Raw genomic sequence first — 22,433 nt, forward strand, 5'->3', positions numbered from 1 at the left:
TTACACAGTGCTACCGGTTGCAGGTTGTACATGTAACAGCCTTTGACTATGGCTGTTGACAATGTCACATCAACAGGAGGATAAGATTGGGGAACCTCATCCAGAGATGGTTCTGTTTAGCATAATTTTCCCCCCAGAGCATGTTAACTCCACTGGATTGTAATTCCCAATGACCGTCAGCCTATTTATCCCTCACCTATCAGCAGCATATGGAAGTGTCGACACATTGACCATAGATCAGCACTGATCCTGCCCTTGCTAATGTGCTTTACAGCAGGAGTCACCAGATCGCAATGGAGGGTGAGAAATCTGGTCCGATCATTCCTTTCCTTAGGCCAGAGGTACAACAATGGTAACTTGTATTTGCATACCACCTTTAATTAAGTAAAACATTCCATGGTACTTCACTCAAATGTAAAGGTGGCACAGTGGTTAGCACTGCTGCTTCACAGTGCCAGGGACCCGGGGTTTGATTCCCGGCTTGAGTGTCTGTGTAGAGTTTGCACTTTCTCCCTGAGTTTGCGTGGGTTTCCTCCGGGTGTTCCGGCTTCCTCCCAAACTCCAAAGGAGTGCAGGTTAGGTGGATTAGACATGTTAAATTGTCCCTTCGGGTGGAATTTTCCAGCTGTTCTTGATTTTCAGGTCCCACTGCGGTAAACGGAGGTTTGGCTAAGGGCCAAATTCTCCCCCCTCGCTTGCAGCGACAGCGGGGCGTGAATGGCCAGTAAGATCGCGTCCTTAGCATGCAAAGAAATGTAGATTAGGTGAAATGCACGGGAATACGGGAATAGGGAAGAGGGGAGGGCCTGGGTAAGGTGATCTTTCGGAGAGCCGGTGTAGACTCAATGGGCTGAATGGCCTCCTTCTGCACTGTAGGGGCTCTATGTCAGCAAAGTAAGAGTTGACTTCATTCCAAAAATATCTCTTTGAACGGGGGTCACCCAGAGGATGTGATAGCACACTATATAGATACAGCTAATTGTGAAACACAGGTCAAAATCGGCATAGTGGCACAGTGGTTAGCACTGCTGCCTCACAGCGCCAGGGATCCATGTTCGATTCACGGCTCGGGTCACTGTCTGTGCGGAATCTGAACGTTCTCCCCGTGTCCGGGTGGGTTTCCTACCACAGTCCGAAAGATGTGCTGGTTAGATGCATTGGCCATGCTAAATCCTCTCTCAGTGTACCCGCACAGGTGCCAGAGTGTGGCGACGAGGGGATTTTCACAGTAACTTCATTGCAGTGTAAATGTAAGCTGACACTAATAAATAAACTTTAAAATCAGCTAGTGTAGCAGGCAACTACAACCTTCCTGATCCATTGCCATCAGGAGCACATTGGGTGGTGCAGATAGCTAACTAAACCACCTTAAACTGCTTCCTGTTTGATAACAAATATCATTCGTGTTTGGGGAAACAGTGTAGAGGACTGCTCAGGGCGGGCAGTGTGTGAGGATTGAAAAGCTTCCTTGCCATTCTGTTTACTGTGCTCAAGAGGTCAGAGTGTAGCCTCCGGGGAGAGGCAGAGAGAGAGAAAAGGGTCTTTCAAGCGATCAATGGGGCTTGCCTTCTTTTACCACAGTGAGTGCGGGGAGAGCAAGGAGCTTGAGCTAGTACCTTGAAGTGTTCTATTAATATTTGTAACACTGGGTGGCATGAGAGTGTGTCAGACTGGGGTTGCTGAAGTTTAGAACGGCGATTTCCATTGGCTCCCCCGAAGGTGTGATGACACTAGGTTTCGCCTGAGTTTAAAAGGATCTGCTTTGCAGAGCCGGGCATCGCAGAGGGCTGGCTGCCGAGCTCTGAACACCTGCAAGAGTGCAAAGCCTCAAGTACCTTGAAGAAAGAAAACGACAAATAAAATCGCCCACACAGAGAGAAAGAGAGAGAGAGAGAGATTTGCAATCTAACCATGAGCGAGGTGAGGCTTCTGAGTAAAATGACTGGAGGATGTTTCTATCTGTGCATGTAAGGCATACTTAATCTGTCTTCAACCCAGTACGCTGTGCTAAGTGTCTACATGCTGGTCCCAAGTTCAGGCTGTGCGATTCTGTTCAAACTCACTGGTATTTTCACTGATGTATTCTGCATGTGATTTCCAGAGCTATGAATAAGTAAGTTCTTTTTGAAAAAAAAGGGATTAAAAAAAAGAACATTAAATATATTCCCAAGGAAGTCAGTCACATCGTAAAATAGTATTTTTTTTAAAAAAGGTTATCATTTGGGGTTCAGAGACCTCAATGGTTCGAGAAAGCATGAATTGATTTAATCTCTTGTTGGATGTTCGCAGACTTGTGTACTGTGTGACCACTTTCTGACCTGTTTCAATTTTAATTTGCAAGTGTGCGTTCCCCCCTCCCCATAAATTCGGTATGTTGCATGGATTTTTATTCCACTTTACTAAAGCATTTTATGTTAACTATTCTGTGTTCTCATGCATAACTTCTTACTGTTCTCTGAGGGCACTTTCTCCAAATAGGTAGTTTACGGTGCATGCAGTAATATACGGGGGGAACAAGGGAACAAATGTGCAGTGAAACTGTGAAGGGAGTCTGGTGATACATAAGAGTGAGCTACAAGGGGGTGGGGGGATCTGAAAATTAAAGCGAGCCACAGTGTGACCAAGCAAGTAGAGAGGTTGAGATAGACAGGAGAAAGAGAGATAGGTAGAGTGAATGAAAGTAAGAGTTTACAAGGGAGTGCGTTAAAGGGAAAGCAAGACTAAAAGTTTATTTATTAGTCACAAGCAGGCTTACATTCACACTGCAATGAAGTTACCGTGAAAATCCCCTAGTCGCCACACTCCGGCGCCTATTCGGGTAGCACTGAGGGAGAATTTAGCCTGGCTAATACACCTAACCAGCACACGAGCGAGAGAGATGAAAGCAAGAGAGAGAGAGAGACAGGAAGAATATTTGAGAGGGCGATAAACTGATAGTCGGAAGAAAATGGGTGGGAGAGGCTAATAGAGTGAAGGAGAAACGCACAGAGACACAAACAAGTTCGAAACAAGGGTAAAAACAAACATGAACATGCTTGAACAACATGAAGTCAAGGCAGGACGAGGACAGAAATGCAGGCAATGAAACCACAGAAGCATTAAAATGTTTTTTGAAAAATCCTAAACAGCAGAATGTGATTGAAAGTCATGATGCATAGAGAATCAAATGCGCGTTAATCTTTTTAACCGAAGACCCAGTGAGCGCTCCTCTGCTGGAAATTTGCCAGAATCTAGCTGCTTACAGTTTTAAGAATGCTGCTCTTATAACGGGTTCCCCTCCCTCCCTCCACCATTCCATTTCTGGGTGAAACAATCTGCTGAAGATTTGAACACAAGCTTCAGTAAGACGCAGCCTGGTGAAAGAAAGGCTTTTCGTGACTTGACCACGGTTCATTAAAAAAAAACCTGTGTGCAATTTTGAATTCCGGTTGCTTGATTTACACTTTCTCTCGTTGATGTGCATTCTGTTGGCGCTGTGTAATTGACAGGTTGTGCTCAGAGATGAAGCAATGGAGCTAATGCTTTGCCGGGCTATCTGTAATGAATAATAGATTGCTCTAGCCTAGATTGTCAGAGGCTTTTCCTTCTTTTCGTACCAGCCTTCTCAAGTCAATCTGCATCAGAGGAAACACTCGTGAGGTGTGTGTGCACAGTGTCCTCGCCCTTGCGTCAGCTGCGATCCAAGCAGTTAGGATGTGAGCTAGAGAAAGGGGGGATCCACTTTCAGACAAGCCAATACTCCAAGCCTCCCCTTCCTTATTATTGACATAAAGGTTCTTGAATTGCTTTTTCTTACGGAAGAGATTGTGTGACTGGGGCGGAGAGTGGTTTGGGAGTGGGAGGGGGTTGGCAGGTGTAGATGGGGAAAGTGCGGTGGGTGAGTGGGGGGGTGGGGGGGGGAGGTAGGGGAAGGTTGACAACAACTTGCATTTATATAGCACGTTTTTACATCGTGGAAAGGGTCCCAAGGCATTGCACGGGAGTATTATCAGGCACAATTTTGGTACACAAGAAGATGACCAGAGGTTTGGTCAAAGAGATAGATGTGAAGGAGCAACTTAATGAAGGAGAGTTAGTTAGAGAGGTTTAAAGTTTATTTATTAGCGTCACAAGTAGGCTTACATTAACACTGCAGTGAAATTACTGTGAAAATCCCCTAGTCGCCACACTCTGGCGCCTGTTCATTTTCACTAAGGGAGAATGTAGCACGGCCAATGCACCTAACCAGCACGTCTTTCGGACTGTGGGAGGAAACCAGAGCTCCCAGAGGAAACCCACACAGACACAAGGAGAACGTGCAGACTCTGCACAGACAGTGACCCAAGCTGGGAATTGAAGGCGGGTCCCTGGCACTGTGAGGCAGCAGTGCTAACCACTGTGCCACTGTGTTGATAGTGTGGGAGTTTCAGCATTTTGGGCCCTAGGACACCAATACTTAGGATACGTGAGAGTTGAAGAGTGGAATGTAGCCACACCATGATTTTTGTGCACTTGTGTGTTGTAGCTACAGCTTCAGTTCGGAACTGAAATAAATGGGGACGGCGGCGGGGGATGGTTGGTGGTGGGTGAGTCATTGCCTGGATTCTCCCACTGTTAACTCTGAGGGAAGAGCCATGCAAATCCCAGAAAGTAAAAACCTTGGAAATTTACACTGGACAAGAGGAAGGAAACAACCTGTTAGGAGTTGTCCCTTTCATGAGCCAGTGATTGCTGTCTAAAAACGAGGGTGTGAACTGTCAAAGCTGCAACCCACGAGCTCTCTCCGTCAAGACTTAACACATAACGTTTGGCTTCTTGAGTGGAGAGTGAGTACGAGCCAGCGCATTCTGGTGAGGGGGAAGAAAGGAGAGGCCAAGGAAAATAAAGGGTGAAGGGGGGTGCGGTGGAGAGCGAAAAGAGTAGAGGGAGAGGGAAAATGATGTGAGGGAGGAGGGATGAGGATGAAAGGGCAATGAGAAGCTGAAGGAGTCACAGAATCATACAATCGTAGAATAGAATCCCCACAGTGCAGAAAAAGGCCATTCAGCCTATCGAGCCTGCACCAACGACAATCCCACCCAGGCCCTATCCCCGTAACCCACTGTATTTACCCTGTTAATCCCCCTGACACTAAGGGTCAATTTATCACGGCCAATCAATCTAACCCGCACATCTTTGGACTGTGGGAGGAAACCGCAGCACCCGGAGGAAACCCATGCAGGCATGGTGAGTATGTGCAGACTCAACGCAGACAGTCACCCGAAGCCGGAATTGACTGAGAGGGAAAGTGAGAAGAGGAAAGAATGGGAAAGGAAAAGAAATAGAGTGTTGCAGAGCCGAGGCGTGCACAAAGCAGTGTGAGACACAGCAGCAATCCAGAGTGAGTCCAACAGATGGTCACAGAAATTAAACATTTATAATCTGTAAATATTTCAGTTGTAGTGAGACACCGCAGGATATCAGAGAAATTGTTGCTTAATTATCGTCGCACAGTAAAGAACAGGAAAGAAGGGAAGGTGGAAGGGGAGGGCAGGATTCTGGGAATTATGAGAAGGGAACTGGGAAGCAATCAAGGAACTCAGGGGTGAAACAAATATTGGAAATGAAACCCTGAGCCCTGAAACTGCCTTCAAACTTGGCAATTTGGTGCTTTTAGGGACAAAGTAGTTTGAAGCTTTGAACCCGGGAGCTCCTGCAGTGGCTGGCAGGGTCAAAGTGCCCTCCCCCACCCAGTAAAACATTCAGCCAGGCAGGCTACCTCTGCAGGTTTGGACACCCGGCCTGTGCAGAGTTCACTACCCCTCAGATAGAGGAAGCTCGCCCACCATGCCCAGTTCCTGCTTCTCATGTTGGAATGAACGCATGCATGATAGTCGTGAAAAGATTTGCTCAGCCGTGATGCCTCCCATAGTTGAACTCTTTTCTCACACTTGGGTGGAGGGGAGGGGTTTCGGAAAACCCACAATGGCACCTTGCCACCACAGGTCAGGCAATGTCGGCCTTTATCTGCACAGTGGGCTTGCTGCCTAATCCCATTGGAATTTATGATGCCAGACACCTGAGCCAACACTGGCAGACTGGAACAGAAACAGAAAATGTGGAAAATCCCAGCTGGTCTGACAGCATCTGTGGAGAAAGAACAGAGCCAACATTTCGAGTCTGGATGACCCTTTGTCACAGCTCCTGGGCGGGATGGGTTTGTCCACAAGGTCACAAGGATGTGCGGCAGTGGCCAGTTGCTTCATGTTTACCCAATAAGTCTCGTAGAATGTTCCTGAAAGGAAAGGATGATTGGTCCTGTTCTAAAATGGGCCAGCCATTTTATGAACTATCTGATTCAGGGAATCCGTGTTTAACTTTGAGGGTCTACTTCTGACATTATTAAGTCCTTTTTCTTGAAGGATGTAACATATTGGGCACATCAGGACCTGAACTGATGTCCTTCCCGTGTCTGTGTGGGTTTCCTCCGGGTGCTCCGGTTTCCTCCCACAGCCCGAAAGATGTGCTGGTTAGGTGCATTGGCTGACAGAATATCAGCGTTATAATCCTCACCAGTTCCATGATAACAATAAATAAATAAGTTTATTTATTAGTGTCACAAGTAGGCTTACATTAACACTGCAATGAAGTTACTGTGAAAATCCCCGAATCGCCACACTCCGGCGCCTGTTCGGGTGCACTGAGGGAGAATTTCACCTTGCCAATGCACCTAACCAGCACATCTTTCGGGCTGTGGGAGGAAACCGGAGCACCCGGAGGAAACCCACACAGACAAGGGAAGGACATGCAGACTCTGCAGAGACAGTGACCCAAGCTGGGAATCGAACCTGCGTCCCTGGTGCTGTGAGGCAGCAGTGCCAACCACTGTGCCAGTTGCCGGCATCCAAGGAGCTGTGGACCTCATTGCAATTCCTCGTGTCGGGCAGCTCAGACACACCAGCCAGGCAGTCCCACCGATATTGGCATGGAGAGGTTGCCCATGATGGACAGGAATATGCAGCAGTGAGAGACTGATGGGAATCGAATGTTCAAGACACAGTATGAAGTTTGATTGTGAAGCGACCTGGATAACATGATGGGATCTCCATTATTGTCATCTTATTTCCTGAGAGGACGAGATTGAGCTTAGTATTAAGAAAAGAATGGCACTTTTTGATAGCAAGCCACCAAATCACCGGGAAGGTGGTGGCACAATGGTATTGTCAGGAGTAATCCAGGGCAATGCTCTGGGGATTCTGGTACAAACCCCAGCACGGCAGATGGTGTATTTTGAATTTGAGTAAAAATCTGGAATTAAACGTGTAAGGATGGCCATGGAACCATTGTCTTAAAGACCCTTCTGCTTTAGAGGAGGAAATCTGCTGTTCTTGTCTGGCCTACTCCAGATCCACAGCAATGCGGTTGACTCTGAAAAGCCACTCAGTTCAAGGGCAATGGACACTAAATGATGGCCAGCCAGTGAAGCCCACATTCAATGAATTTTAAAAAAACAAAGAATGCTTGAGGTCACTGCTGTGTTACTCTTGCTGCTGATGCACAGTTTGGTTTGTTGCTGCTCTGATATTCCAAACTCTGCCTCAAGGTTTGGTTCAAGGCAATAATATACCACAGGAGTCTGGATGGTATTGATAAAACCTAATTAAGAGGGTGGATATGGGATTAGTGTCTCTCTTGTGGCTCAGCAAAGAACTTCAGGACAAATCAAATTGGCCTCCAGATTGTGGAGTATGTATGAGATGAGATGAAATACTCAGTCATGGAATTGGAAGATGAAATTTCTGGAATCTAGGAAGGCAGGGTGAAAGGTTCCTTCCTCATGTGCCAGGTGGGCACTGCCAGTGTGCCAGATTGGCAGTGCCAGATGGGCACTGCCCAGCCATGTCCCTGACCACCGGGCGGCTTCAGTGGCCTCCGAGCCCCCTGGCATGGCCATTGCATCTGGTCTCCGCTAGTGAAGACCAGTAGCGGTTCCCATCGGGTTTGTGCCGCACCCGATAGATATACTGATCCATCCCGTGCCCTTTCTGGGCGACATCTGGTTTGCTCCGGTAGCAAGGGACTGGGATTAATACAAATGATTTGACGCTGGGCACAAAACCCATTTTTAGACCCGCGCACAATTTTCTATGATTGGCGCAATCTGCTCCAGGCATGGCAAGGCTGGAAAATCACCTCCAGGATCATTAGATAGTGTGACTCCAACTGAGGGCAGATGTGGATGAGCTCTGCAGCAATGATGTTCCCATTGAAGCTGTCCTTGTAATCTGTGAAGAGTTTCATCTTTACAGGCATGGATAGAAAGGGCTGCACTCTGCCACCCTTACACCTTCTCAAGGTCCAGTACTGGCTCCACCCATGACTGGCCACAGCTTCAGCTGCCTACGTCTCAAGATCTGGAATTTCCTCTCTTAAACCTCTCAGTCTTTCTATCTCTCTCACCATCTTTAAACCGCTCCTTAAAATCAACCTTTTTGTTTAGCATCTCCGTGGGTGACCTGTGTCACTTTGTCTGATAATATCGCTGTGAAGTGCCTGTGGATGTTTCTATGAAGATACTGGCACTATATAAATGTAAATTCCTCTTGTATTAAATTAGAAGCAGTCCTGAACTGTGATTCCCATACTGACTGGATGAAACCTGTCCACTCTCTTACCCATTCCTTGATGATAAATGCAGCAATAACAACTTGCATTCATCTCATTCCTTTAACATAGTATAGTTAAGACGCTTAATACTCCATATAATCCCGAGAGTGTAGAAGGCCCATTGCACCTGCACCAACTCTCTGAAAGAGCACATTTCCCAAGACCCCAGCCTTTCCCCGTAACCCCATACATTTACCATGGCTAAGCCACTGAACCAACAAATCTTTGGATGCTCAGGGACAATTTAGCATGGCCAATCCACCTAACCTGCACATCGTGGGACACTAAGGGGCAATTTAGCATGGCTAACCTCCCTAACCTGCATATTTTTGGACACTAAGGGGCAAATTAGCAGGACCAATCCACCTAACCTGCACATCTTTAGACACTAAGGGGCAATTTAGCATGGCCAATCCACCTCACCTGCACAGTTTAGGACTCTGGGAGGAAACCGGAGCACCCAGGGGAAACCCATGTAGACACGAGGAGAACGTGTGGACTCTGCACAGACAGTCATCAACGTCAGAATTGAACCTGGGTCCCTGGCGCTGTGAGGCAGCAGTGCTAACCACTGTGCCACCGTGCCTCCCTTAACTGGAGGGTTATCAAAATTGAGCCACACAAGGAGATATGAGGACAGCTAACCATAAGCCGAGTCAAAGAAGTAGGTTTATCATTGCATCTAAAAGGACCAGAGAGAGAGAGGGATGGGGAAGGAACTCCAGAATTCGGGGCTTCGGCAGTGAGATCAGATCAGAAAAAAAAAGAACAATTTTCAGCTATAAAGGAACAGAATCCAGTTCTGAAGAGGAGTGTAGTGGACTCGAAACGTTAACTCCCCACAGATGCTGTCAGATCTGCTGGGTTTTCCCAGCACTGTCAGTTTTAATCTCCAATCCCCAGCACCCGAGATATTTTGGTCTAACGAAAGTGTCCGAGGTTTACTGCTGAGTTTATGCCGAGCCAGTCAGTTTCCCTGAACACCAACAGTGAGGCCAAGTAAGATATGGATCTGAAATAGACCCATCGGAGGGAGGGAGTACGGGGGTGGTGGTTGGAAGTTTAATTAAAGAGGAGACTATTGCGCTATAATTCTCTGACAGCCATTAACAGTTACACACAAATCAGGAATCTTTTATGTAACTGACATGCACATTCAGCACAGACCTTTAAAAGGGAAAAAGCATTCTCTTGATTTACTGGCCACTGGTTTTAGACTGGAGAGTGGTGGGCAATGAGGTTGATTTAAAGCACCCTAATGAGTTGGACCTTGTCAGTGTTTAACTAGCTCCCTGCATTGCCTTCTGAAGTGCTATTTGCTAAATCAGAGTTGATGGCAAGAAAAGGGAAAACAAAAACTGGTGCCTATCTTATTTTTACTTGAGTGACCATCGATTTCCTTATCTGCCAGAGTTGCATTAGTGTCAGATTTGCGAGCTTAGGCTTTTTCCTAGCAAGTACATGAATACTGTAGCTAAATCAGATTGGAACGGATACATACCATTAAGGAAGCTGAGGTTCAAGAACAATGACTTGCATTTATATAGCACCTGTTGCATTGGAGTATGCCCCAAGGCACTTCACGGGAGTGTACCCATCAAGACACCAAGAGGAAGGAGGAGTAGGTGGGCTGATCAGAAAAGGCGGCACAGTGGTTAGCACTGCTGCCTCACGGCGCCATGAACCCAGGTTTGATTCCCGGCTTGGGTCACTGTGTGGAATTTGCACATTCTCCCCCTGCCTGTGTGAGTTTCCTCCGGATGCTCCGGTTTCCTCCCACAGTCCAAAAATGTGCGGGTTAGGTTGATTGGCCATGCTAACTTGCTCCTTTAATGTTAGGGGGATGTCAGGGGGATTAGTAGGGTAAATATGTGAGGTTACGGGGATGGGGCCTGGGTGGGATTGATGTCGGTGCAGACTCAATGGGCAGAATGGCCTCCTCTTGCACTGTCGGGTTTCTATGATCGATTAAGGATGAGAGAATGGTCAAGAGAGGTTTAGGGAGGGAATTCCAGAGCTTAAGGCTAAGATGATTGAAGGGATGGCTCCAATGGTGGTTCACAGTTATTGCGAGAGACGCACAAGTCCTGAATTGGAGGAAGGTAGAGTTATTGGTGGATTGTAGCATTGGAAGAGGTTATGGAACATGGAGGAGTGAGATCAGGGAGGGATCTTGCAAGAGGATGAGAATGTCACTGTTGAGATGTTGGGGAACCAGCTGTCATTGTGGTTCAGCGAGTACTTGGTTATGGGCAGCTGAGTTTTGGATGAGCTCAGGTTTATGATGCGTGGAAGATGAGAGGTAGGTAAGGAGCTCACAGAATAGTGGAGGCAGCAGCATGGAGCAGAGTCAGGTGATTTTGTCGAAGTGGGAATGTGGGGTTTACAGCACCCTGGAGTCGAAAAGATTCAGCCTCAGACAATGGCCATCCTTTAGGGGTGAGATCAATAGTGAGTATTAACATTTCAGGTGGAAATTCTGATGCAAGGTCATCAACTTGAAACATTAACTGTTTCTCTGTCCACAGATGCTGCCTGACCTGCTGAGTATTTCAAACCTTTTCTATTTTTATATCTAATTAGAGGAAATTGCTGCTTTTGAATGGCCGGTTGTCAGCCCCCTACCCTGACCTCATCCAGGGGGAACTGCAGTTGTGGTCATGGGGTAAGGGCAGGCTTGAACAAGGCTCAGATGCTACTGATGGTGATCAGATTCAAGTTAACCATTTGGTGTAAATACCAGATGAGACCTGATAACCCGGTACAAAATCACAATGAGAAAGGAATGCTTTGAGGAGAGAAGGGGGAAAATTGGAGTGGAAAAAATTAACGGAGAGAGATAGAAAGAAATGATAAAAGACTCACAGAAATCCTACAGTGCAGAAGGAGGCCATTCGGCCCATCGAGTCTACACTGACCACAATCCCACCCAGACCTTACCCCCGTAACCCCATGTATTTACACTGCTAATCCCCCTGACACTAATGGTCAATTTAGCATTGCCAATCCACCTCACCTGCACAGCTTTGAAGTGTGGGAGGAAACCGGAGCACCCGGAGGAAACCCATGCAGACACAGGGAGAATGTGCAAACTCCACACAGACAGTGACCTGAGGCCAGGTCCCCTGGCGCTGTGAGGCAACAGTGCTGACCACTGCGACATCGTGTGATAGTTCTCATTTGAAACCCGTTGACTTGTACTGTAGACTTTTCATGTAATGAATTCCTGATTTCTGTCCTGCTGCTGCAGGGAAGGATCCAAGGAGAAACTTAGGCTAAAAATTCATCTCATTATTATTTTCAGACATGGGGGTCACAAGTTACAGCCTGGACCTGGTCTTATTAAGGCAGCGAGCATGCAACATTTGTGCTGCTCTCTACAATGCTGGCTGGCTGCTTGCTCAGTATGGGGTTAAACAGCATTCGAGGCTATCACGTGTTCCACCTAGCCTCCTGCTCTTAAAGGCGGTCTGTCCATCTGAGAAGGCTGCTGCACTTACTGAAAGGAAGATGGTACTGTGAAAAGAAAGAAAGCAAATGAAACACCAGGGAAGGAAGAGTGATCTCAGGTTCATGGATACAGCAGCACTAAAGGCCTTAGTGTTGGATCTCAACAGGAAGAGAGAGGCCAGGTTTCCATGAATGGCAAGAGGCCCTCCATATACCTACCCACCGCCCACCCCCCCTACCCCCTTCCCCAAAGGGAATGGGAGTAAGGTGGCCAGAGAAATAAAAAAAAGGAGTCTGGCTCTGAGGACATGGTATAGTCCAATAGGCCTATTCAGGTGGTCAAGATCAGTGAATGTATGACATTCCTACCCACCACACCACCAACCTCCTCTGGTTTCTCACCTCTTATCAGTCACACAGCAGCACTCCATTGCACCCAGGACCCAGACCTAATATTTAGGTGCTCCACCCTCACCCTTACTTACCCTCCATTGATACCAGTTTCACACCCATCCCTTGCACAGTTATTCAGTCATTGCAATCACATTGCCCACTGATGTTCATCCCTCTCAATTGCAGGATCAGACGGTGCACAATGGGAGGGAGCAGAGCAGAACCAGTTGCTTGTCAGCAGAGTTGGTTTTCTGCATCATGGGGCCAGCTGCGACAGAGGCTGTAGCCTCCAGTGTTACTGAGAGCATTGAGGATAGTGGGTATGTTTCTGCCTCATGATACAAAATCCCAGGGGCATTCTCCACCTCCAGCACAGCCTGGAGGCACTTCAGATTTAACAAGGAGGCCACAGGTTTTGGCATCTCCTTCAACAGCCTCACACTAGCGTGAGAACAGCCTCGCCAGTGGCCATCAAGCTCACCATGGCCCTCAATTCTACAACTCAACCTCGTGCCAGGCAGCTGCAGGGGACATAGCAAATACCTCCCGTGGAGAGAGAAGGAGCACACCTGCCACCACCACTGTGCAGAATATACCCCCACTGCAACTTCTGATCCTTCTCCCTGCCATGATGCACACCCAGAGGTGCTGCATTAATTGCCCACTTGAGGGTCTCAATTGGAGGTGGGACAGCAAGGCCATCCCCAGGCTCACCCGCCACAGACTTAATTGGAGTAGAGGTGGGAAAGTTGGATGGTCCTAATGTTAGGATTAATTAACCAATGATAAGGGGAGGTGGTGGCACAGTGGTATCATCACTGGACTGATAACCCAGAAACTCAGTGTAATGGGTTCAAATCCCACCATGGTACTCAATAGGAATCTGGAATTAAAAGTCTAACGATGACCATGATATAATTGTCATAAAAACCCATCTGGTTCACAAATGTCCTTTAGGGAAGGAAATGTAAGCCACTCAGTTCAAGGGCAATTAGGGACAGGCAATAAATCCCATGAAAGAATTGAAAAAAGCTAATTGGAAATTATGGCCAGCACGGTGGCACAGTGGTTGGCATCACTGCCTCACAGCGGCAGGGACCTGGATTCGATTGCAGCCCAGTGTGATTGTTTGTGTGGAGTTTGCACCTTCTCCCCGTGTCTGCGTGGGTTTTCGCCAAGTGCTACGGTTTCTTCCTACAGTCCAGTTAGGTGGATCGGCCATGCTAAATTGCCCCTTAGTGTCCAAAAATGTGTAGGTTGGCACAGTGGCACAATGATTAGCACTGCTGCCTCACAGCACCAGGGACCCGGGTTCGATTCCTGGCTTGGGTCACTGTCTATGTGGAGTTTGCATGTTCTCCCCGTGTCTGCGTGGGTTTCCTCCGGGTGCTCTGGTTTCCTCCCACACTCCAAAGACGTGCTGGTTAGGGTGTATTGACCCAAACAGGCGCTGGAGTGTGGCAACTAGGGGAATTTCACAGTAACTTCATTGCAGTGTAAATGTAAGCCTTACTTGTGACTAATAAATAAACTTTACTTTAGGTTAGGTGGATTAACCATGCTGAATGCACAGGGTTACAGAGGATAGGGCGGAGGAGAGGGCCTAAGTGTGATGCTCTTTTGGAGAGTTGGTGCAGACTCGATTGGCCAGATTGCCTCTTTTTGCACAGTAGGGTTTCTATGGTTCAATGGTTAGGATTATTTTGATGGTTAATAACAAAGGAATAACTGATGTATAAGACTGAAAGTAGCTTTACATACAGCTACATATAGCAGCTCACTGCTCACTTGCAGACTTCATGCTGAATACTGATTGTACTCTGGATCATTGCTTCAGCACTTAGGAGTAAATTCTCTGGTTCCAATTGATATCTGGTAACAGTGGTGCGATGATGGTAATCTTTTGTTTCTGGTCTAAATGCAAGTTCTGCACAAATCCCAAAAATCCAAACTGAATTAACCAATTGAAGAGCTTATAATATCAGTCCTTCTGCCTGTGGACTTGGCGAACAACCTTGCTGAAATGATTTATTTGATCGTTTATCTCCCTTGCTGTCTGTGGGACCTTACTCTGTGCAAACTAGCTGCTGCGTGTTCCCACCAATCGTTGCACTCCAAACATACTTCATTGGCCTTGAGGCACTTTGGGACATCCTGTAAAAAAAATATAAGTGCTTTTTTTCTGCAAGATGCTGTAACAGCAGCAGCTGGTATTGGGCCAGCTGAATGTTAATGTGACCAATAGACCAGATTTAACAGCCCATTTCATACCAGAGGGGCTATTCCATCTGTGGTGGAGTCGATGTTATCATGCAGTTGGATTCCCTCGCATTAGGTCACAAGTTTCTATAACCAAATGCCTCATATTAAAAACTCCACTTCATGGGGAGTTGACGGCCTAATTGTATTATCGCTAGACTATTAATCAGCTAATGTCTGGGGACCCGGGTTCGAATCCCACCACGGCTGACGGTGGAATTTGAATTCAATAAAAAATACCTGGAATTAAGAATCTACTGATGACCTTGAAACCATTATCGATTGTCAGAAAAACCCATCTGGTTCACGAATGTCCTTTACGGAAGGATATTTGCTGTCCTTACCTGGTCTGGCCTACATGTGACTCAGAGCCACAGCAATGTGGTTGACTCTCAACTGCCCTCTGAAATGGCCGAGCGAGACACTCAGTTCAAGAGCAACTAGGGATGGGCAATAAATGCCGGCCAGCCAGTGACACCCATGTCCCACGAATGAATTTTAAAAAGCCATTCGCCAAGGCTCATTTAACAGCACCTCCCACTCCACAACATCTATCATCTAGAAGAATGAGAGCTACGGTTGCATGGGAATACTACCAGCTTCAAGTTCCCTTCCAAGATGCACACCTTCCTGGCTTGGAAGTATATTACTGTTGCTGAGTGAAAGTCCTTGACTTCTGTCCCTAACAGCACTGTGAATGTACCAACATCAAGTGGACAGCCATGGTTCAAGAAGGCAGCTCCTAAAGGGCAATTTGGAATGGACAATGGACACTGTGCTGGAAACACCTCCATCTCATGGAAGAGTAAAATGCCAACAATGTAAATAGCCAAAAACAATAAGATAATTTTGTGTAGTTGTGTTTCATACAGGAAATGAAACATTTATCATAAGAAAATAAATGAGCTGTCATGTCTTCTTTTGTTAAATTCTTTAATAATGGCCGAGAAGAATCATCGAATCACACACGAGGGGAATTAAAGACTTGCATGAAAGCTAGCACCATTTCACCTCATTTGGAAGCATCTCAAAGCTCTCAATGGTGATTTATTTTAAAGTGCCATTGTTGTGCAGATAAAACACAGCGGCCATTATGCCCGCAGCAACATCCCACAAACAGCCATGGACTGAATGACGATTTAGTCAATGGCGCTGTTCATGAAATGTTAGCCAAAAAAAAAACCTGTTTTGCTTTGAAGAATAGAATTGTTTTTTAATGGCCTGAAGCATCAGAACAGATGGTTTAACGTAATATTTGAGGGACTTCCGCCAATTCAGCACTGCCTCAGTATGGCGCTGGAGTGTCGTTATCTACTCATATTCCTGCTGCGCAGGCTCAGTATCATGGCTCAGTAAGGTTACCTCCAAATGGGCCAAGCTCCATGTCAAGGGAAGTGCCTTGATTAAAAACGTTTCCCCTCCAGACTCTCCTTCACTTTCAAATAGTCCTGGCAGATTGCATTCCTTTTTTGTTTAATAAAAAGGAAAACCAATTAAGCAGATATTGGGCTGAACCTTCCCATGGGGTGGCACGGTGGCACCGTGGTTAGCACTGCTGTCTCACAGCGCCAGGGACCCGGGTTCGGTTCCCGGCTTGGGTCACTGTCTGTGCGGAGTCTGCATGTTCTCCCTCGTGTCTGCGTGGGTTTCCTCCGGGTGCTCCGGTTTCCTTCCACAGTCCAAAGATGTGCGGGTTAGGTGGATTGGGCATGCTAAATTGCCCCTTAGAGTCAGGGGGCCTAGCTAGGGTGGATGCATGGGGTTGTGGAGATGAGGCCTGGGTGAGATTGTGGTCGGTGCAGACTCGATGGGCCGAATGGCCTCCTTCTGCGCTGTAGGATTCTGTGATTCTATGGGTGTCAGGACCCTGGCCTCGGGAACGCAGTCGGGTCCCGAGACTTGGCGTGGCGCCAGCTGCTCACTGCAACATAACCGACTTGAAACTTTAACCCTGCATCTGCAGGGAGACCCGCTGAGTTTTTCCAGCACGTTCTGTTCTGATTTCAGATTTTCACCATCAGTGGTATTTTGCTCTTACTCCTTCTGATTGGATACCTCCGCATCCACCATCCAATTAAGGATGGCAGGTGGGCAGTGAAGCAAGGGGCCCAGCAGCAGCGTCTGGATGGTTGATCCACCAGGCAAGGTGAGCGTTGCAGTGGAAGAATGAGGCTCAAAATGGGGGCACTCACGAGGGCCCCACGCTTCAGCGGCAAGAATGATGACAAAGTAGTGTGAGGAGCCTCGGGTGTAGGTTGGTCCCTTACTCTAGGGGCGGTCCCATGGCCGCCCCTCAACTCCAGCGAGCTTTGGGGCCCCCATAATGCTGCTAATTAATTCAAGCACCTATCTCCTGCCAGAGGTAGGCCGCTCCTGCAGCGCTGCCAGGCTCCTGACACAGCGGGCGGCCAGTGGGAAAGTTTGCAGCGCTGGGGGAGAGTGGCCCGTGATTCAGTGACTTCATTTCCTGCGCGCCCACTTCCATCCTGGAGGCAGGACTGCATTGTGGGCCTTCCCGAGGGTATCTGCTGCTACCCCCAGCCTTCCCTGTCTCCAACCCTATCTCAGTAAGAAGTCTTACAACACCAGGTTAAAGTCCAACAGGTTTTCGTCCAACCCTATCTCCACAGGGGTAGGAACATTCAGCCTATTATTTCTGTGCTTTATTGATGGAGGTCTGTAGCCTAACACAGGCAAATCTGTCAAAACATAAAAATTTGGAATTAAAGTCTAAGGATGATCATGAAACCATTGTTGATTGTTGTAAAAAACCACTTAGACCATGAGATACAGGAGCAGAATTAGGCCATTTAGCCCAGCAGGTCAGCACCGACATTCGATCAAGGCTGAGAAGTTTCTCAACCCCATTTCCCCACCTTTTTCCTGTAACCTTTGATCCCCTTACCAATTAAGATCCTATAAAATACACTCAATGACCTGGCCTCCACAGCCTTCTGTGGCAATGAATTCCATAAATTCACCACTCTCTGGCTGAAGAAATTCCTCCTCATCTCGGTTCTAAAGGGTCATCCTTTTACTCTGAGTCTATGCCCTCAGATGGTAGTCTCTCCTAATGGAACCATCTTCCCCACGCCCGCTCTATCTAGGCCTTTCAGTATTCTGTCAGCTTTAATGAGATTCCCCCTCATCCTTCTAAACTCCATTGAGCACAGACTTATTTGGTTCACTAACGTCCTTGAGGGAAGGAAATCTGCCACCCCTTACCTGGTTTGGCCTATATGTGACTCCAGACCCACTCTGACTGTTGACTGCCCTCTGAAATGGTCTAGTAAGCCTACCGTGCGGCACGGTAGCACAGTGGTTAGCACTGCTGCTTCACAGCTCCAGGGTCCCGGGTTCGATTCCCGGCTCGGGTCACTGTCTGTGTGGAGTTTGCACATTCTCCTCGTGTCTGCGTGGGTTTCCTCCGGGTGCTCCGGTTTCCTCCCACAGTCCAAAGATGTGCGGGTTAGGTTGATTGGCCAGGTTAAAAAAAAATTGCCCCTTAGAGTCCTGGGATGCGTAGGTTAGAGGGATTAGCGGGTAAAATATGTGGGGGTTGGGCCTGGGTGGGATTGTGGTCGGTGCAGACTCGATGGGCCGAATGGCCTCCTTCTGCACTGTAGGGTTTCTATGATTTCTTCTATGATTTCTAAGCCCCTCAGTTCAAGAGCAATTAAGGATGGGTAATAAATGTTGACCCAGCCAGTTGGCCCCTGAGCAAATTTTTAAAAGTCTTGCCGTGCGTGTGGGGAGAATCTTGATAATGATGGTGGAATACAGAAAGGGTGACCATGATGCCATTGCCAGTGCTGTATCGTAAGATACATAAAACATGTCCGAGTAATGGTTTCTACATGGGAGAATTTGAGTCACACAAAAGCCCCAGGTTTGACCCTCAGTTTTTCTTCAATTAGCTGATCTAAGCAAGGAGCAGCACTGAGGGTGCAGCAACTCCACAACTCTGTGTTAGGAAAGGGAATGAATAAACAGACAGTGTAGAGATGTCCGTGTAGAGTTTGCACATTCTTCCCCGTGTCTGCGTGGGTTTCCTCCAGGTGCTTGGGTTTCCTCGCACAGTCCAAAGATGGGCATTAGGTTGATTGGCCATGCTAAATTGCGCCTTAGTGTCAGGGGGATTAGCTAGGATAAACACGTGGGATTACAGGGATAGGGCCTAGGTGGGATTGTTGTCGGTGCAGGCTCAATGGACCGAATGGCCTCCTTCTGCACTGTAGGGATTCTAGGATTCCAATAAGTTATTTTAATGAGTGGATCTTCCTGGCCTTTTGACCCTTTCTCCCTGATTGGACCCACTTGGCACCCCAGCAGAAAAGCACCCATCAGAATTTGGCACTATGGCCTGTCTTTTGCCCACCACCCCTCCCCCGTCAGCTGGAATCTCCTGCTCCTTACCCTAAAGCTATGCCCCCTCGTCACTGACCCATCAACCAAAGGGAACAGCTGCTCCCTACTCACCCTGTCCATAAACCTCATAATCTTGTACACCTCAATCATGTCCCCCCTCAGCCTTTTCTGCTCTGGAGAAAACAATCCAAGCCTATCCAAGCCTTATAACTCAAATGTTCCTCCCAGGCAACCTTCTGGTGAATCTCCTCTGCACCCCCTCTCGTGAAATCACATCCTTCCTACAGCAAGGTGACCAGAACTGCACAGAGGACTTAGCTTTGGCCGAACCAACGTTCTGTACAGCTCCAACATAACATCCTTGCTCTTATACTCTTTGCCATGACTGATAAAAGCAAGTGTCCTATATGCCTTCTTAACTATCCGATTCACCTGCTATGCTGCCTTTAGGGTCTGTGAATAAGTATCTCAAGATCCATCTGTTCCTCTGAGCTTTGTAGTGTCCTGCCATTCGTTAAATACTCCCTTGTCTTGTTATTTCTTGAGGAGGAATCTTTTCACCCAGAGAGTGGTGGGGGTCTGGAACTCGCTGCCAGAAAGTGCGATAGAGAGAGAACCCCTCATAACATTTGAAAAACATTTGGCTATGCACTTGAACAGCCGTAACCTTTGTGGGTACAGACGAAGAATCGGTAAGCGAGATTACGATGGATAGCTCTTTGTCGGCTCGCATGGGTATGATGGACCAAATGGCCACCTTCTGTGGCCATCAACTTTTTTAATTCAAGAAAGAGATAGATTTTTTTTTGGTTTTAGTGGCGTTAGCGGGTATTGGAGGAGAAAGCGGGAATATAGCTTTGAGGTCAAGGATTAGTCATTATCATTTGGAATGGCAGAGAAGGCTGGAATGGCTTACTCCTGTTCCTAGGTTCTATGTTTATATGTTTCTGGGGTAAGTGACTGACATCTGTGGGACTACCCTGAGGAAGGGAAGGAGTTTAGCAGAGGAGTGGGGTCTGCAAGAGAGGAAAAGTGCATCTGAAGGAGGATTTTTCAAGTGAAAAATAAAGTTCATAAATGGGAAGAAGAAAGAATCTGCATTTATATAGCCCCTTTCACAACTTCAGCCTGTCCTAATAACCAATCAAGTGCAGCTGCTGTGTTAATAACTGTGACAGCCAATTGATTGCGGTGGTTCAAGAAGAGGGCTCTCTGCCAATTTATAAGATTAAGCTTATTTATTAGTCGCAAGTAGGCTTACATTAACACTGCAGTTATTGTGAAAATCCCGTTATAACTTTTATATAGTCGCCACACTCAGGCGCCTGTTCGGATACACTGAGGGAGAATTTAGCATGGCCAATGCACCCTAACCAGCACATCTTTCGGACTGTGGGAGGAAACCGGAGCACCCGGAGGAAACCCACGCAGACACGGGGAGAATGTGCAAAGTCCACACAGACAGTGACCCGAGCCGGGAATCGAACCTGGGCCCCTGGCGCTGTGAGGCAGCAGTGCTGACCCCCATGCCACCCAAAGGAAATGTTCGCCCAACGTGGGGTTCAAACGCACGACCTTGAGACTAAGAGTCTCAGGCTCTACCGACTGAGCCAGCTGGGCTGTTTCTTGGGATTCATGCTGGGGGTTGTTTTAAGTTGAAATGGGAGAGCAGACAGGATCTTGTATTAATCTCACATCCAATGGACGGCACCTTTGGCAGTTCAGTACTCCCTCAATGGAGTATCTGCCTAACTTTTGTGATCAGATTGTGACCTAGCAAGATGTTCAGGTAACAATACATGCTGCAAAATCATCGTCTGAACTCACATTCTGGTTTGTATTCCCAGATATGTCTAATTGATCTTATTTTAGATTAATTTATTTTACTCATGTGGGTCCCAGTGCTAAAATGAAATAATTTTACTCTCTTTAGCCTAGAAATGATTTGGAAATATTAGCAGACAAACATGTGACCCATTTGCAACCATTAAAATAACAGAAGAAGAATATGTCATGCAAAATCATGAGGTGTCCATCCCCCTAATATCACGACCATCGCTGGGCTCAGTTCTGTGTCAACGTCCAACTCTTCACAGTCACTCCTAGCTCAGGCAGGTACACTTTGTCTCACCTTTTTCCCAGTAATGAGGAAAGGTTTTCTCCATGAGCTGAACAAATCAAAATCGTACACATGCTCAGAAAGATCAAATGATTTTTAAACATTCTTTTGTTGCATGTGGGCATCGCTGACGAGACCAGCATTTATTGCTCTAATTGCCCTTGAGAAGGTTGTGGTAAGCTGTCTTCTTGAACCACTGCAGTCCTTGAGGTCTAGTTACACCCACAGTGCTGTTCAGGAGGGAGCTCCAAGACTTTGACCCAGCGACAGTGAAGGGACGACGATATATTTCCAAGTCAGGATGGTGAGTGACTTGGAGGGGAACTTCCAGGTGGTGGGGTTCCTAGGTGTCTGCTGCCCTTGTCTTTCTAGATGGCAGTGGTCGTGGGTTTGGAAGGTGCTGCCGAAGGAACTTGGGGAGTTCCTGCAGTGCATCTTGTAGATGGTACACATGACTGCCACTGTTCTTCAGTGGTGGAGGGAGTGAATGTTTGTGGAAGGGGTGACAATCAAGTGGTGCTGTTTTGTCCTGGATGGTGTCAAACCTCTCGAGTTGAAGCTGCGCTCACCTAGGCAAGAGAAGAATATTCCATTACACTCCTGACTTGTGCCTTATAGATGGTGAAGAGGCTCTGGGGGCTCAGGAGGTGAGTTACTTGCAGGATTTCTAGTCTTTGACCTGCTCTGGTCATATTGCTAATCCAGTTCAGTGTGTGGTCAATGTTAACTCCCAGATCTTATCTTGTTTGAAATGATTATTGCCTGGCACTTGTGGTTTAATATAGCCAAGATACAAATGGTGTCATTATTCCCTGTGATTTAATCTTATGACTTCAGAAGATACTACCTGTTGCAGCAAGATTTCCATTTCCCACACCAAGCCATTTAGTATCCGTGCTGATCTAGACTCAGAAATTTGGTAATAAGATGGGCAGCAATGGTCGGGTTTGTGATGTGGACTCACACCCTCATGCTCCTGGATTGAAAATACCCAGACTTGTTTTGCAGCAGAGTGACAGAGAGTAAACCTCAATCCATTCAGTCAGCACTGGATTTATAAACATTATAAGTGTTGGTGATCATAGAACGGTTACAGTGCAGGAGGAGGCCATTGTACCGCTCCATCTCTCTGCAAGAGCAATTCAGCTAGTCCCACTTCCCTGTCTATTCACTGCAGTCATAGAATTCCTACAGTGCAGAAGGAGGCCATTCGGCCCAT

General features: G+C 47.2%; 1 protein-coding gene and 1 non-coding gene across 2 annotated transcripts in view; one reads left to right on the top strand and one right to left on the bottom strand.

Annotated features, from left to right (window-relative positions):
* The first annotated feature begins 1,651 nt into the window (after window positions 1-1,651).
* pcp4b (Purkinje cell protein 4b) overlaps window positions 1,652-22,433 on the top strand; it is a 117,275-nt gene continuing 96,493 nt past the window's right edge. Inside the window, exon 1 of the mRNA XM_078232058.1 lies at window positions 1,652-1,920. Coding sequence (XP_078088184.1) covers window positions 1,912-1,920 — 9 coding nt within the window. The 5' untranslated portion in view covers window positions 1,652-1,911. The remainder of the gene's footprint in view (window positions 1,921-22,433) is intronic.
* Window positions 20,643-20,715, bottom strand: trnak-cuu (transfer RNA lysine (anticodon CUU)). The gene has a single exon. It is a non-coding gene; the product is annotated as a tRNA-Lys (tRNA).

The sequence above is a fragment of the Mustelus asterias genome, chromosome 17, assembly GCF_964213995.1.
Source record: "Mustelus asterias chromosome 17, sMusAst1.hap1.1, whole genome shotgun sequence".
Taxonomy (NCBI): domain Eukaryota; kingdom Metazoa; phylum Chordata; class Chondrichthyes; order Carcharhiniformes; family Triakidae; genus Mustelus; species Mustelus asterias.